Source organism: Hyperolius riggenbachi, chromosome 7 (assembly GCF_040937935.1).
Source record: "Hyperolius riggenbachi isolate aHypRig1 chromosome 7, aHypRig1.pri, whole genome shotgun sequence".
NCBI lineage: Eukaryota > Metazoa > Chordata > Amphibia > Anura > Hyperoliidae > Hyperolius > Hyperolius riggenbachi.
The window spans coordinates 255,942,617-255,959,094 of record NC_090652.1 but is presented as its reverse complement, the minus strand read 5'-3'; the positions used below and the strand labels follow the sequence as shown (position 1 = coordinate 255,959,094).

General features: G+C 44.1%; 1 protein-coding gene across 1 annotated transcript in view; it reads right to left on the bottom strand.

Annotated features, from left to right (window-relative positions):
- BBS5 (Bardet-Biedl syndrome 5) overlaps positions 1 to 15,684 on the bottom strand; it is a 38,024-nt gene extending 22,340 nt beyond the window's left edge. The window contains exons 1-4 of the mRNA XM_068245564.1: positions 15,513 to 15,684; positions 8,392 to 8,474; positions 6,799 to 6,864; positions 4,012 to 4,061 (exon numbers count right to left, since the gene is read on the bottom strand). Coding sequence (XP_068101665.1) covers positions 4,012 to 4,061; positions 6,799 to 6,864; positions 8,392 to 8,474; positions 15,513 to 15,574 — 261 coding nt within the window. The 5' untranslated portion in view covers positions 15,575 to 15,684. The remainder of the gene's footprint in view (positions 1 to 4,011; positions 4,062 to 6,798; positions 6,865 to 8,391; positions 8,475 to 15,512) is intronic.
- Between the last annotated feature and the right edge of the window lie 794 nt (positions 15,685 to 16,478).

Genomic DNA, 16,478 nt, shown 5'->3' with positions numbered 1-16,478 from the left:
GTGTATGTATTATGCCCTACTCATCCTGTGTATGCATCATGCCCTACTCATCCTGTGTATGCATTATGCTCTACTCATCCTGTGTATGCATTATGCCCTACTCATCCTGTGTATGCATTATGCTCTACTCATCCTGTGTATGCATTATGCTCTACTCATCCTATGTATGCATTATGCTCTACTCATCCTGTGTATGCATTATGCTCTACTCATCCTGTGTATGCATTATGCTCTACTCATCCTGTGTATGCATTATGCTTTACTCATCCTGTGTATGCTCTACTCATCCTGTGTATGCATTATGCTTTACTCATCCTGTGTATGCTCTACTCATCCTGTGTATGCATTATGCTCTACTCATCCTGTGTATGCTCTACTCATCCTGTGTATGCATTATGCTCTACACATCCTGTGTATGCTCTACTCATCCTGTGTATGCATTATGCTCTACTCATCCTGTGTATGCATTATGCTCTACTCATCCTGTGTATGCATTATGCTCTACTCATCCTGTGTATGCATTATGCTTTACTCATCCTGTGTATGCTCTACTCATCCTGTGTATGCATTATGCTTTACTCATCCTGTGTATGCTCTACTCATCCTGTGTATGCATTATGCTTTACTCATCCTGTGTATGCTCTACTCATCCTGTGTATGCATTATGCTTTACTCATCCTGTGTATGCTCTACTCATCCTGTGTATGCATTATGCTCTACTCATCCTGTGTATGCTCTACTCATCCGGTGTATGCATTATGCTCTACTCATCCTGTGTATGCATTATGCTCTACTCATCTGGTGTATGCATTATGCTCTACTCATCTGGTGTATGCATTATGCTCTACTCATCCTGTGTATGCATTATGCTTTACTCATCCTGTGTATGCATTATACTCTACTCATCCTGTGTATGCATTATGCTCTACTCATCCTGTGTATGCATTATGCTCTACTCATCTGGTGTATGCATTATGCTCTACTCATCCTGTGTATGCATTATGCTCTACTCATCTGGTGTATGCATTATGCTCTACTCATCCTGTGTATGCATTATGCATTATGCTCTACTCATCCTGTGTAAGACTTTCCACTGTTATTTCTGCTTACTGTAGTTTAGTGAATACACCCACTGCATTGTAGTGAATACACCCAATTGTGCTTTGCTTGGAAAAATGACCGATCTACATAAGCTGACCATACATCACTCGATGTTTAGCCAGAACGACCAATAGATAGATCCCTCACCGATCAGAGAGGGATCTATTGTATGGCCACACACTGCACAGAGGTTTCCAATAGATTGCAGCATGAACTATATTGGAAATCGTCTTTGCGCAGATGCTCCTTGCCGGGATGCTGCCCAAGTGTAAGCAGTTAAAGCAGTCTGGTGCCAACAGACAGTTGAGAGGTCAGGCAGTCTGGAGCTAAGTCAGTTGAAGCAGTCTGAAGCTAAAAGTCAGTTGGGAGGTCAGGTAGTCTAGAGCTGTCAGTCAGTTAGGATGTCCGGCATACTAGAACTAAAGGTGCTGATACACTTACTCGATTTCCCGCCGATCACTGCGATCGAATCTGCCAAGCAAACGTTGAACGGTCGACCAATTTCCGTCCGAAATCGTTCGACCCCATCGATCTGTCCGAGCGTTACATTTTGCTTGATCGCCAGCAGGTCGGGAGTGTGTCGATAGCGGTGTTTGAATGTCCGACGACCGCCGCTAGTGACAATACATTACCTGATCCGGCCGGCGCGAGTCCCCACTGTCCCTTCTCCGCGCTGGGCTACAGCTGGCTTCACTTACTTCCTGTCGGGGGAAGTTTAAACAGTAGAGCACCCTCTACTGTTTCAACTTCCGCCGACAGGAAGTAAAGTTAAGCTGGAGCCCAGAGTGGAGAAGAGACCGCGGGGACTTGCGCCAGCCCGGATCAGGTAATGTATGCTGGCGGAGGCGGCAGCGGCAGCTCCACAGATTTTGAATCCATTTCATAGTGAAATCGATTCAAAATCTTTTTGCAGTGTAGGCAGACAATAGATCCCTCTTTGATCAGATTCGATCACAGAGGGATCTATCTGCTGGTTGATCTGGTGGCAATCGACCAGTGTATGGCTGCCTTAAGTCAAGCAGTCTGGTGCTGATACTCAGTTGGGAGGTCAGGCAGTTTGTTGCTAATGCTGGGTACACACAATGCATTTTTTCGATTTTCCGTCTGATCGATTTCCGATTCAATTTTCCGATTTGATTCTGTTATCTTTTCTTATCTATTTCCATTCACTTCTATGAGAAATAGATCAGAAAAACGATTGAAAATAAGATCGGACATGTCGGAAATTATCATCGAACCATCTATCTAACACAAAATTGTATGGTGTGTACCTAGCATGAGAGTCAGCTGGAGCAATCTGGTGCTAACAGTCAGGGCCAGATTTCTGGAAAGGCCACAAAGGTCCAGGCATTGAGCGGCTGGTGCCCAAGGGGGTGGCATATGGAAGCTGAGGCTGCAATTGGGAAAAAGCACATGGAAAGGGGGAGCTGCTGCCCAAAAGGAGTTTTACATGAAAGAGAGGGGGGCTGCTGTACAGTTTATGGATTTTCCAATAGAAAAAGGAGGCTGCACATAAAATGCGAGTGAAACTTGCACACATGGAAGGGTAGCCACAAGATAGGTGGACAGAAAAAGTATAAATCTGGCCTTGCTGACAGATGTAAGGTCAGGCAGTCCAACCAAGCAGACATATACTGGGACAGTATACTTGTCTTAGCTATTATATCAACATACCCACTTTAAAATGCAGAATTTGTATTTGTAATGTTGATAGATCCCTTTGCAGTAGCTCGCAAGCAGCAAAGTGTGGGCACATCTGCTCCAGAAACTAGGGGTCTAAATAAGGAGTTTGACCTTATCCAGTTTCTGTGAGTTGTTATCTTTCTTTGATGGAGCATGTGTTTCATTACTTTTGTCTGAATACCGTAATTCATGCTTTTCTCTTCTCCCCTCTCCTAACTCCGTCCTCCTTTTTTCTGTGATTATTTTCCATTTGATTCACAATTTAGCTATGTCTTTGGGTCTATTATGTAGACACGCTGTGTACATGATCCAGGTACACTTACGCCCTTTCTGATGCAGCATTTGCTGATCGCAGCATCTCCCTCATGGCCACACCACCATCATCATAGGTGCCTTTGCCTCTTAGTGATAGGCCACATGGCTCAGGGGAGGTAGCAGTGGCTATTAGCTGCTCCCACTGTCCTCACTCACAGTAGTACCCCATCAGGTCCACCGTAGTCCTGTCCTGGTGGAAGATAATGTGGGATTCCATGTGACGGAGGGGTGTGTGGTTTATCAGTTACTGTCACCCTTTAAAGACATTGTTATCCCTTAGAATATAATTTTTAAATGAATTATTAGCTAGCCGCCCTACCAGAATATGACCCACACGATGACCAGGGAGACCAGGCTGACCAGGGACAATTTCTGCTAAAAGATGGAGTCAATGCTTCAAGTCGATTATGGCAGTTTTTACCACTTATTTCAGGAAACTAATATTAAACTATTACATAGGGCCCTATTTAACCCCCAGTAGGCTAAACAAGCTTTACCCCTCGACGCAGACTTAGGTTTTGTCTTTGTGGGCACCGGGGCTCATTTTATATGTGGTGGACTTGTTCCCTTGTTTCAAGATTCTGTTCTAAGGTTTTTGGTCCTATTGCAGAAGTCCTAAATGTTGCCTTTTAGAAGGACCATTGTCACAAAATGTATAAAAAAATTAAAACTAAAAGCGTGAATGTGAGAGGACCATACCGACAGAGGCTGTACTTCGGGCTTCGTGTATCTGCCTGGCTAAAATGATGAGACGTTGGACAGATAGCAGCCCGCAGTTCACTCTCCCATAACCCGTCGGTTAAATCACATTCACGCTGTCATGAATGTGTAAACAGCAGGAAAACTTCCCAACACAGAGCTTACAATAACAGGAAATATGTGGGTTCTAAAATATTTTATAGATGTACTTACTGAATTAGCAGTCCTCGTAGTAATATTTAAGATACAGTTGTATCCGACCGCTATAAAACAAAAACAAAGTAAAAGATATTGTAATCGGCTTTGTCCCACCCTGTTACTCAGCACTCAAGAGAATTAACAAGTGAAAAACTATACTTGACATATAAACCAATACTGTCCTGGCTTTTCTGAAAAGTGTTCCTTGCATCTAACTCAAAATGGGCCTATACATGAACATATCCTAATTTCAACATTCCATCATTGTCTTTTAATAACCATTGAGGTTTTTTTTTTTTTATTTACAGTACATTTTACAGTGACCCTGATTTTTGCAAGGGCTGTAATTAACGCAGACTTAAAGAATCCTAATCATTCACGGAAATATGCCTTGAGATAGCTTTTCTAATATTCTCCCAACCACCATACTGTAATTTTGGAAAGTCTTAAACTGGCCATACACTTAACATCTCTCGACTTGGCAGCCGATCGACCATCCAATTAGATAATTATAGAATCGTATGAAAATCAGTGCCGCCAAGAGCATGTCCGATTGATGATGCAACCAGTTTCGGGCCAAAATTGGTTGCATGTATCGATTGGACATGCTGCAAGATGTCGGGCTGTCAAGGTCGATCGGGTGTGCGGCGGTAACGGCTTGTGATATTAGGACGAGTGACGAACACGACGAAGCCAGGGGCGCTGTTCCCCCAGTGTATAAATGTGCCCCCCGTGTGTGCATTTATACATTACCTGTCCTGTGTCGCCCACCGACCGGTGCCCGTCCATCTTTGGAACCCCCCTCCATTAGCCGGCACGTAGCACATGGTGCGTGTGTGATGTCACACAAGTGCCAGGTGCTATACGCTGGCGGTGCGTATAGCGATAACGGTCAAGAGATTTAATGCTAGAATCGATCAGAAATCGTCCTTTGGTGTATGGGCAGCCGAGATTTGTCTCTTGGTGGAATCTGCCCATCATCGTCTGATGTATATACACTGTACATCAATTTCCAATGGATTCCAGCAGGAAATCTATTGAAAAATCGGCCGATCTGCAGAGTTGCACTGTCCGATGCAGTGAAAAGCTATAGGCCACGGGGAAAGGGTAGGACCAAAATTGTAGTTCTTAAGAAGTTAGGACTTTTTTTTTCCGTTTAAATTTTTCCTGCCGTCCACCTGTGTGTGAGGTTGGCAGTTTTGGTTGTTTTTTTTTTTTTTCAGTATTTGAAAATTAAAAAAAAAAAAGATTTTTAATTTTTTTTTTTAAAAGCTATTGGTCATCGATCTGCCAATACTCTTGCCTCGCCCCCAAATGTTTTATATTTCCATCCTGTCCAATCGATATTTTTGATCGATTCTTACTCGAAAATCACATACAAATTGATTGATCTGACATTTTGGGGAATCAATTCCTAGCAGATGAATTGAATCTGCAAGGAATCGAATGTGAAAATCGATGGGTGTTCGGCAGGATTCACATTTATTCAAATATGTACGTATGTGAATTGTGACTGTGCTAAAGCACATTGCCACATTACATGAAAATTCCTATTGACTTTCATTTGGTGCGGTAAAAACCAAAATGGAAATTTGCAAATGAACGTGAATATCATTGCAGACAAACCCTGTGTTCTGTCCCAAAGAGAAGAAGATCCAGTCATCTAGAAGCTCAAGAACCCCTCCTAGGGACGTGAGTCCATGCCCACTTCTCCATTTGTCCCTTTACCATGCTTCGATGCCTATGTATTCTAGGTCTCATTCCCACTGTTCAGCTGTCATCCAGTGCCAGTAGCACTTCCCTGGTGGCTGCAGGTAGGGGAGGCTCAGTAGAGTTTATATAAAGGTGGTGGCAAGAGTCGCAAGAGTCGCCTGTGGCAAAATCTAATGGTGCAGTTCTACACTGCAATCATCAAATCCACCATAACATCACCTATGACTGTATGGTTCGGCTCCTGCTCAGCATTAGAAAAGGGGAGGCTGCAGCGCATCATCCGAACAGCAGAAAGGATAATTGGCTGTAGCTTACCTTCCCTGCAGAATCTTTACGCTAGCAGGTGCAGAAAGGGAGCGACCAAGGTTGCTCTGACCCCTCTAACCCAGCTCACTCCATCTTCCGGCGCATGCCTTCAGGAGTAAGATTCCGGTCAATCGCTACCAAAACCTCCAGACACAGGTACAGCTTTTTTCCTCAAGCGGTAGCCATACTTAATGCTGAACCACGTTAGAGCTGCTAGGACTTGAAAGTAATCAGCACAGAACTGAAAAATTCTCACATTGCTTACTGCCACTATACTTGCAGAATGTCCTTGACTTGTAATATACACACTGTCTGTCCTTGTATTGTTTTTGTTTGTGTTTGTTAAGCAACTGCCAAGACAAATTCCTTGTAGGTACAAACTTACTTGGCGAAAATAAATTGATTCTGATTCTGTTTGTACAATAAATATAGAAACACTTGATAAAAGAGCCACACCATACCACCTGCTTGATCTAGAAATAGGAACCAAGCCTTTCAGGTGAGTTCATTTCTCCACCTCTATGCATCAAGGGTATTTGATGTTGCTCAGAGATACTCCTTGACAGTCCCTTTTGAATGGACATGTGAACAAGGTGTGAGAGGACACATCCAGTAAGTGGAGATCAGCTGGATAGTGGCAGATCAGGACAGGACTACAGACAACATATGCCAACATCTAACCAACAAACCCTGATTCAGGTAAGACCTTTCATGACTAACTGTACATACTGTATTGACTAAAATTGGACCTTACTTCACTGACTATGGACAATTAATACTTACCAAGGTTGACCCGAGGCAGCGATATGGAGTGCCAAATTATCCGCAAATTTGTCACTAAAAGCCTACCTATAAAAGAGACACATGTGAGTAAACAAAAAAAAAACACCTTTTGACAGTCTGAATGATTACCAAGCATGTCAGCCATGATGTCAGAATGTTTTGTTCTTTCTGACATGGCTAAATTTCTGGCTAAATATTGAAAGACAACTATCAATAACCAAGTGGTCTAAAAGTACAATGTACAAATAATGTCTAAGAAGTTGTGTAAGCATTTTCCTACTTTTCATGTCAAATATCCAGGCACAAGCTGTAATTCATAGTGTGTAGGTTGTAGCTACATTGGAAGGATCCATTAGTAAAGGGGAGTCTGTGCTTCGTGAGAAATGTGACAATACATCCAGTGCTGGTCTCTGCATAGCTCAGGAGACTACAGAGTATTTTCCATCGACAGTAAAAAAAAAACAAAAAAAAACTTTAGTATGAAAATCCTGCTATGTTAAGTTTCACACACAATTACAGAATGTTTACTGATGCTGCACACAGATACTTTTGCTCCTGCTAGCTCTGCTGTCAGTGCGTTACTGTATTCTCCTCAGACAGCCAATTCAGAGAGACAAGCAGCTGCAGTTTAAGATGGTGAGACCTATCATCTGCAAAAGATATAAAGTACACATGGGGTTAACCAATGTAGGGAGGGGGAGTCCCCCTTCCCTCATGATTCACTGGTACACCCTCTGTCAGGCTTTGTTGACATCTAAAATCAAAATCGCTGTCGGCAGGGATTTTCAATTTTTGTAGCGGTTTTTCCCCCTCCCGGCGCTCCACTGTGCGGTACGATTTTGTGTAAAGCACTTTTGTAAGCGCTTTTGCAGAGCAATTCCGTTTTTTCACTTCCTGACGTCAGTCAGGAAGTGAACTCCTTGACCCGGTAAAGAACAAATGCAACTCAATCACCAGATCGCGCGCAGGCTGCGCGCGCATCTCCTGCTTGGTAGGCGGAGCTCCGCCCCGCCTTCAGTCTCCCACTGGCGATCGCCGCTTGGAGACTGTTAGACGGCGAAACCGCTTTACTGAGTACAGCGCTGCGATCCACAGCAGCACTGTACTGGGGACAGCCGTGTGGGGCCCAAGAGAGCGATCGGCTCTCATAGGCTGAAGACTATGACAGCCGATTGCCGTGATTGGCTGGCGGGGGGTGGGAGGGAGGCAAGAGGGAGAAGGAAAAAAAACGTTTATTTATTTTTAAAAAATTACAATAAATATTTGTAAAAATATAAATAAACAACTGGGGGGCGATCAGACCCCACCAACAGAAAGCTGTGTTGTGCGGCCCTGCAGCTTGGCCTTAAAGCTGCAGTGACCTATTTTGAAAAAAATAGCCTGGTCTTTAGGGGGGTTTAGCACTGTGGTCCTCAAGTGGTTAAGATCTTCCAGTCCTTGGTTCTCTTCCCTTTAGGGCCTGTAAATCTAATAAACCATTCCCCACAGTGCAGGATTACGCCATAGATATTTGTGGGTGGAATCCGTCAATGATTATCAAAAAAGGCGGTCACATTTAATGCGGATTTTGCACAGAAAAGGGAAAATATCTACCTCGATCACCATTGTTTCCTTTCGTATCCTCAATAGAATCTAAGCAGTCTATTAACACCTCTCCGGGTCTCATTTTCATTTGCCTGAAAGAATAGGGGTACACAGAAAACGGGAAAACATTTCAAATTAATATATATATAAAAATGGTGTAAAAGCCAGAAAGCACAGTAAAGCAGTACAACAAACATTATAGCTGTTTTTTTTTTTTCATTTCAGCAGCTACAAAGCAAAGGCGGAACTACAGGAGAGCAGCTCCTGTGACTGTAGGGGGGACCCAGAGCAGTAAGGGGGCTCCAACTGCTACTTCACTCCCTGAATAAGGGGTCCATCCTTCAGATCAGTTGTTTTGCGGCTACACTTGTTATGGTGTGAGGATTATTATGTTCAGGCTGTAAGGGTCATCAGGGGTAGGCAAAGGAAAGAGTGAGAACATTGCGGAGCCCCTGTGATTTGTAGTTACGCCCCTGCCACAAAGGCTCAGATTTTCTGCTCAGTTGGCTTTGCTAATTGTGTCCCTCTTGGCCATTTTCATTGCATGTAAAGAAATGTGATCATCTTGAAAGGTGACAAAGAGAACAAAAAAAGTGGACAGTAGTTGTAAGAATTCCCTACATTACTGAAAACAAATTAACTGCTGGTTGTGTTCATCTTAAAAATACAGAAGTATTCTCCTTTACTCGTCAGGTCACCTGCAACAGGAAGTGGCTGGATTGATTTCCTCTCTTCCGGTTACTACTGACACAACAAGGAACACAGACAGCAGTAGCCATCTTTGTAGCGTATGTACAGCTTCAGCAAACCCCTCTTGGACTCTCAGCCAGCAATCTTCAGCCGAGGGCATTGTTCTCTCCATTCACCATGTCCACTGCTAAATGTCCCTCCCACGCAGCTCTGTTGTCCCCCATCCCACCCTTCCCTGCATATCAACCTGCACTATTTTTAGAGTTATTTATCTGAAAGGAATGTGCAAAAAATACACATTCATTTAAAAATCGCTCTGAAAATCACTTTGCAAAATCACAATCGCAATCATTAAAACCCTGTAACAAAAAAAACCTCCCTTGGGGATACTCATCTCGGGTGGGGGAAGCCTCCGGATCCTATTGAGGGTTCCCCGTCCTCCTCGGTCCCACTGCGGCGGAGATAAAGCTACCGGAACAGCGGAGATGTAAATATTTACCTTCCCGGCTCCAGCGCTGCCTCGGCTCTCTGCTCGGAGATAGGCGGAAATAGCCGATCGCTTTTGGCCCGCTCTGCTGTGCAGGCACAAGACTCCTGCGCTGCGCAGTAGAGCGGACCCGACAGAGATCGACTATTTTCGCCTATCTCCGTGCGGAGAGCCTCAACAGCGCCCCCGCTGCAGCCAGGAAAGGTAAATAATTAAAAACAATGGTGCATGAGCCAGCCTGGGGCCCCGGGAACTCTCACTGCCCGGGGCCCCAGAACCAGCATCTGACACCATATGTGAGCGCAGCCAAGACCTTGGAGCTGCCACATCCAAGGCCTGTCTCCTACTGCTCTAAAACTTACCAAACACACAATTGGAGAACCTCACTCCCAAACAGTTCTCTGCTGCTTTATAAAGCCTGCAGGCTGCTTATAAGCCAATGAGAAGTGCACACATAATACACCTAGCTTGCAGTGATAATCAAGCAAAAGCTGAGCAAGTCAGCCAATTAGTAGGAGAGGGCTTCAGTTGCATATAGACAATGGCTATATGACCAGCAGGGGGCACCAGCGTGCAGGATATTCCCTCTCATCTGCCCCCCTCCTAACTAAACTGCATGGGATACTACAATAATTAAAAACAATGGTGCATGAGCCAGCCTGGGGCCCCGGGAACTCTCACTGCCCGGGGCCCCAGGCTCCCTGTTTGGGAGTGAGGTTCTCCAATTGTGTGTTTGGTAAGTTTTAGAGCAGTAGGAGACAGGCCTTGGATGTGGCAGCTCCAAGGTCTTGGCTGCGCTCACATATGGTGTCAGATGCTGGTTCTGGGGCCCCGGGCAGTGAGAGTTCCCGGGGCCCCAGGCTGGCTCATGCACCATTGTTTTTAATTATTGTAGTATCCCATGCAGTTTAGTTAGGAGGGGGGCAGATGAGAGGGAATATCCTGCACGCTGGTGCCCCCTGCTGGTCATATAGCCATTGTCTATATGCAACTGAAGCCCTCTCCTACTAATTGGCTGACTTGCTCAGCTTTTGCTTGATTATCACTGCAAGCTAGGTGTATTATGTGTGCACTTCTCATTGGCTTATAAGCAGCCTGCAGGCTTTATAAAGCAGCAGAGAACTGTTTGGGAGTGAGGTTCTCCAATTGTGTGTTTGGTAAGGAAAGGTAAATAAATCAGCACTTATCAGCGCTTGTCGAGGGAGGATTCCGGGACACTTTGGGGGAGCCAGCGCTGGATTGCCTGCAGCTACAGGGGAGGGGGAAGCCTCATTGGGACCCTGAGGCTTCCCCCTCCTGAGGAGAGTACCCCCCAAGGTAACTTTTTTTTTTGCAGGTTCTCTTTAACGATTGTGATTCAGTTTTGTAGTGTGAACTAGGCCTAAAAGAGACTGAAAAGCTCTCCTATTAAAAAGCAACGCTCAGTGTAATTTGCATTCTTAAAACAGAAGGTATTTGTGATATTCAGGAATGGTGCACATTTTTATTTTTAAACCCGGCAGAAGATTGCTAACATTCCCTGCACTATGCAAACCTCATATAAAAGTTTGGGAGAGAGTTAGGAATTCAACTTCGATTAACTTTGAAATGTAAGTTCCACTGTAACAGAAACTATTGCAGTCAGTCCAGTATTCTTCGTATAGAGCTGCAAAATACCATAATCAGGCACTATATTAAAAGGGAAACAATGAATTAACATTTCCCCAAAATTGATTTACAGCACTAACATCCAATCTGTTTAAACCTTCTACATAAATACAGCATACAAATAAAGAAGAAATTGTTATAACACAAGTTTATGGCTATGGCCTTCAGATAAACAGGTACTTCCTTTGGTTCTAATGCACGCATCACAACAGATTAGATGCTGGACTCTTAATCAGATTACCTCTTTTAACCTGTAAGGTCACGTAGAGCTCATTTAGAAATATGTAAGCAGTTTTCCAAAACAATGTGACTAATGTAGTAGTAATATGTGAAAGTATTCTGTCTTTTCTAAAATGGGTCAGAATTGCTTTTAAATCAGCAGGGCCAAAATTCAAAAACGTCATAGCTAAAAATGTAGTTTTTATTATCTTGCGAAATTTTAATCGGAAAATTGCTGTATTTGTCACTGGAACAGGAAAAGCCTACAAGCTCATACACACGCTGAACTGCATAGAGCGACGGGTCCGTCAGACCCTCCCGCTGGGTGGGCGTTCCAGCGACAGTAGAGCGTGTGTACAGTCGTCAGGCAGACTGATAAGGCTGTTTCTGAACAATCCACCGGGCGGATCGTTCAAAAACAGCCTTATCAGTCTGCAGACAGACTGTACACACGCTCTACTGTCGCTGGAACGCCCGCCCAGCGTGAGGGTCTGACGGACCCGTCGTTCCATGCAGTTCAGCGTGTGTACGAGCCTTAACATTCATTGGCAGACTTTCTCCCCAAACATGGATCCCTCTCTGATCAACATCTGATCAGAGAGCGATCTATTACTGACACACAAAGCACATTGATTTTAATAGGTTTTCAAGCAATTATTATTATGTATTGTATTTATAAAGAGCCAACATATTACGCAGCGCTGGACAATAAATATATACACTCACCTTAAGGATTATTAGGAAAACCGGTTACATTTCTCATTAATGCAATTATCTAATCAACCAATCATATGGCAGTTGCTTCAAAGCATTTAGAGGTGTAATCCTGGTCAAGCCAATCTCCTGAACTCCAAACTGAATGTCAGAATGGGAAAGAAAGGTGATTTAAGCAATTTTGAGCGTGACATGGTTGTTGGTGCCAGATGGGCCAGTCTGAGTATTTTGACAATCTGCTCAGTTACTGGGATTTGCACGCACAACCATTTCTAGGGTTTACAGTGAATTGTGTGAAAAGGGAAAAACATCCAGTATGCGGCAAAAATGCCTTGTTGATGCTCGAGGATAGAGGAGAATGGGCCGACTGATTCAAGCTGATAGAAGAGCAACGTTAACTGAAATAACCACTCGTTACAACCGAGGTATGCAGCAAAGCATTTGTGAAGCCATAACACACACAAACTTGAGGCGGATGGGCTGCAACCAGGGCTGTGGAGTCGGTCCAAAAATCCACCGACTCTGACTCCTCAGTTTAGGATTCCACCGACTCCGACTCCTCTAATTTGCATATTACAATTTTGTTGATTAAAAGTATGTAACATGAAATTCGTCTCTTAACTGCCAACGTTTAGGAATTTTACAACACAACTGAAGTGAGAAGGATATGTAGACTACTATATTTATTCCCTTTAGACTAAAACTAGTCCTTGGTAAGAGTACTTGTAAAAGGTACAACCGGAACAAAGAACATCTATCAAGTGTGGGTGCATGTAAGAATGATGTGCAGGTACTCTGCAGGGGAATGAGGAGATTGTAAACAGACAACACCTCTGTGTTCAATGTGCACAGCATTCTTAGTGGATTCCCTGCAGCTCTGTGGGGAGTGCATATGTAGAGTATAGTCTTACTACTGTGTAACAAAGTAAACCTGAGACAGATTAAATTAAAGTTTTATACATACCTGGGGCTTCCTCCAGCCGCCTTCAGGATAATCAGTCCCTCGTTGTCCTCCTCCACCACCTGGATCTTCTGCTATGAGTCCAGGTACTTGAGTCAGTCAAGCGTAGTGCGCATGCACACACTCCGCCGCCAGGAGCATACTACACCTGTGCAGCACTATTGCGCAGGTGCAGAATGTTCCTGGCTGTGGGAGCGGGGTGCGGCCGGACATCGCTGACTGGCTGAATTACCAGGACTCATAGCAGAAGATCCGGGTGGTGGAGGACAGTGAGGGACTGATTAGCCTGAAGGGGGCTGGAGGAAGCCCCAGGTATGTATAAAACTTTACTTTTCATCCGTCCCAGTTACCCTTTAATTTGTAGTCACCAAACCAAATTTTAATAACATATCAAATTATTTTATTTCATCAGCAAAGGGAGTGCATACATTTGCATAAACCAGCATCAATGCACAATTATTTCCATCTCGTTGACCATCTCTATTAGTGACACAGCTACACATCAGGCTTTATTCTTACAGCATAGATGTTATTTAGTATATATAAGAGATTCCTGTGTACACATCATATACAGTCACAATCAGATATGTATATCTGACCTTAAAAATACGGGGACTGCTTTATTGAAGCAGCACAAGTAACTAATTTTGATTATTTTATTTCATTTTTGTGGACTAAGCACAGCTATTACTGTATATATACTGTATATATACATTATTTTGAATGACTATTATCTGAGAAATAGAACATTTTATCATATTTTCTATTTTAATTACAGTTACAAATTCATTAGGAGTCGGAGTCGGTGCATTTTTTCCCGACTCCGACTCCAGGCACCAAAAATTGCCCGACTCCACGACTCCGACTCCACAGCCCTGGCTGCAACACCAAATGACCCCACCGGGTACCACTCATCTCCACTACAAATAAGAAAAAGAGGCTACAATTTGCACGAGCTCACTAAAATTGGACAGTTGAAGACTGGTAAAATGTTGCCTGGTCTGATGAGTCTCGATAGAGTCAGAATTTGGCGTAAACAGAATGAGAACATGGATCCATCATGCCTTGTTACCACTGTGCAGGCTGGTGGTGGTGGTGTAATGGTGTGGGGATATTTTCTTGGCACACTTTAGGCCCTTTAGTGCCAATTGGGCATCATTTAAATGCCATGGGCTACCTGAGCATTGTTTCTGGCCATGTCCATCCCTTCATGACCACCATGTACCCATCCTCTGATGGCTACTTCCAGCAGGATAATGCACCATGTCACAAAGCTCGAATCATTTCAAATTGGTTTCTTGAACATGACAATAAGTGTGTTAGGTGTCATGCAGGGGTGCAGCTAAGGTTTTTGTGTCCCCAAACAGCTCATAATTTGTGGGAAAAAAAAACACGCACAGGGAGTGGCTTAGCATCCACCATGATTGATCCTAGTGCTGTGCGAGGAGCACACACATAGGATAACATTAGCAACAGCTGTTAAAATCACAAAGCGCTTCGAAAAGATCTTGTAGTGTGCACCAACCCTAAAACAAATTGTGCAAATGCATATAATGTGCAAAATGTTATTTCACGAGACAAATCTAAAATCATCCCTTGCATATCCTCCGATATTTAAGAGAATCTGTAATTAAAAAAAAAAAACCTCTGGGGGATACTTGCCTCGGGAGGGAGAAGCCTCTGGATCCTAACGAGGCTTCCCCTGTCCTCCGGTGTCACGGCAGTCCAGCACTGCAGCCCCCGAACCACGGCGAGGTAAATATTTACCTACCACGATCCTGCGCAGGCGCACTAACGGCTCTCCGTTCGGGTTAAGGCGGAAATAGCTGAACCCGATCGGATCTGCTCTACTGCGCAGGTGCCAGTCCTTTGCGCTTGCACAGTAGAGCGGATATGATCGGGTTCTGCCTCATCCGAACTAAGAGCTGCTAGTGCGTCTGCGCAGGATCGTGGAGAGCTAAATAAATCACCGCTTGTCAAGCTTGTCGGGGGAGGTTTTGGGGGAGGCACTGCTGGATTTCCTAGAGCTACAGGGGAGGGGGAAGTCTCATTTAGACCCTGAGGCTTCCCATTCCCCCATTGGGCTTTTTTTTTTTTTAAGTACAGATGCTCTTAGAAAGAAAGAAAGAAAGAAAGAATAAACAGGCTGATACATAAGAAGAAGAAAAAATCACGGCATGCAAATTATTAAGATGGCACCATCACTGATAAAGAAGTACAAGGAGAGCATATAACTGTATTCGCTGGGTTAGTATTTTATTGCTGCCACAGCTATCAATATCTGCTATAGTGCAGAAGTAGCTGACACAGGACAGAACATATCTGGCTGGCTGCAATGCACGCTGGGATGCGTAGTGTCCGCCTGCTGGAATGGCTCTGCATAGGGCGAACCGTGACGGCCTGTGTACTCACTGGGGGGAGATATCAAAGCGGACATCGCGATCCTCCCATAGTGCGTCCAGAACGGAGAGCATCTTTCAGCGGCTGGGAGGACAGCAGAACTTCCGGTCTATTCCTGTAGCGACTGAGGAAGCTGGCTTCGGTTACCCCGGCAACCACTAGTACCGTAGCCGTGAAGGAAGAACCTTTAGAATGCGCATGCGCGATACCTAGTTAGATCATCTCGCGCATGCGCAGTGACAGAAGAAGCATTAACTTGTTATATGAATAGGTGCAAGTTATTGTCGATTAATACGATGCATCGTATCTATAAGCATGAAATGAATAATAGTGATAGGATGGAATGGGAAAGGAGTAGGTTGTGTGGGGTGCATTTATAGCCATAAATATAAACAGATTTATACCACAACTAATGTGGCAATTGTGATAGAAAAGCACTTGGCAATGCATTAAAATTATGCTGTGAATTGCTAAGCACATTGACAACAGCTATGTTAGTTACACGCATTGTGATTGTAACCATTGACATAGAGAGGCCACTAATATTACTGAAATGGACAGTTAAGCTTCATAAACCTGTATGAGGAATGCCTCCAGCTAGGCATCGTTACTTGATCCAACAGGCAACAGTGTGGGCCCAACACTACAGACGCCACTAGCCTCTAGGCTAGCAACTTGTTGTCAAACCCACTACAGACGCCACTAGCCTCTAGGTTAGCAACTTGTTGCCAAACCTTTGGATTATATTGACCTACTGAGAAGCTTTTCACTGGTCCTCTGAGGAAGTTGGTCTTTATTTACAAAGAAACACTGCTTTTATCCAGTTTTGGACTTTATTAAAACACATCTGAAGTGTAACTCTCCCCCCCCCCCCCTAAAAAAAAAAAAGTTTGGCCCCTGAGAGACTGATAGGTTGAGATGGCCCCTACACTAGAATGGTATGCTGCAAGAGGGTCTGGGATGGCTCCGGTCCATCCA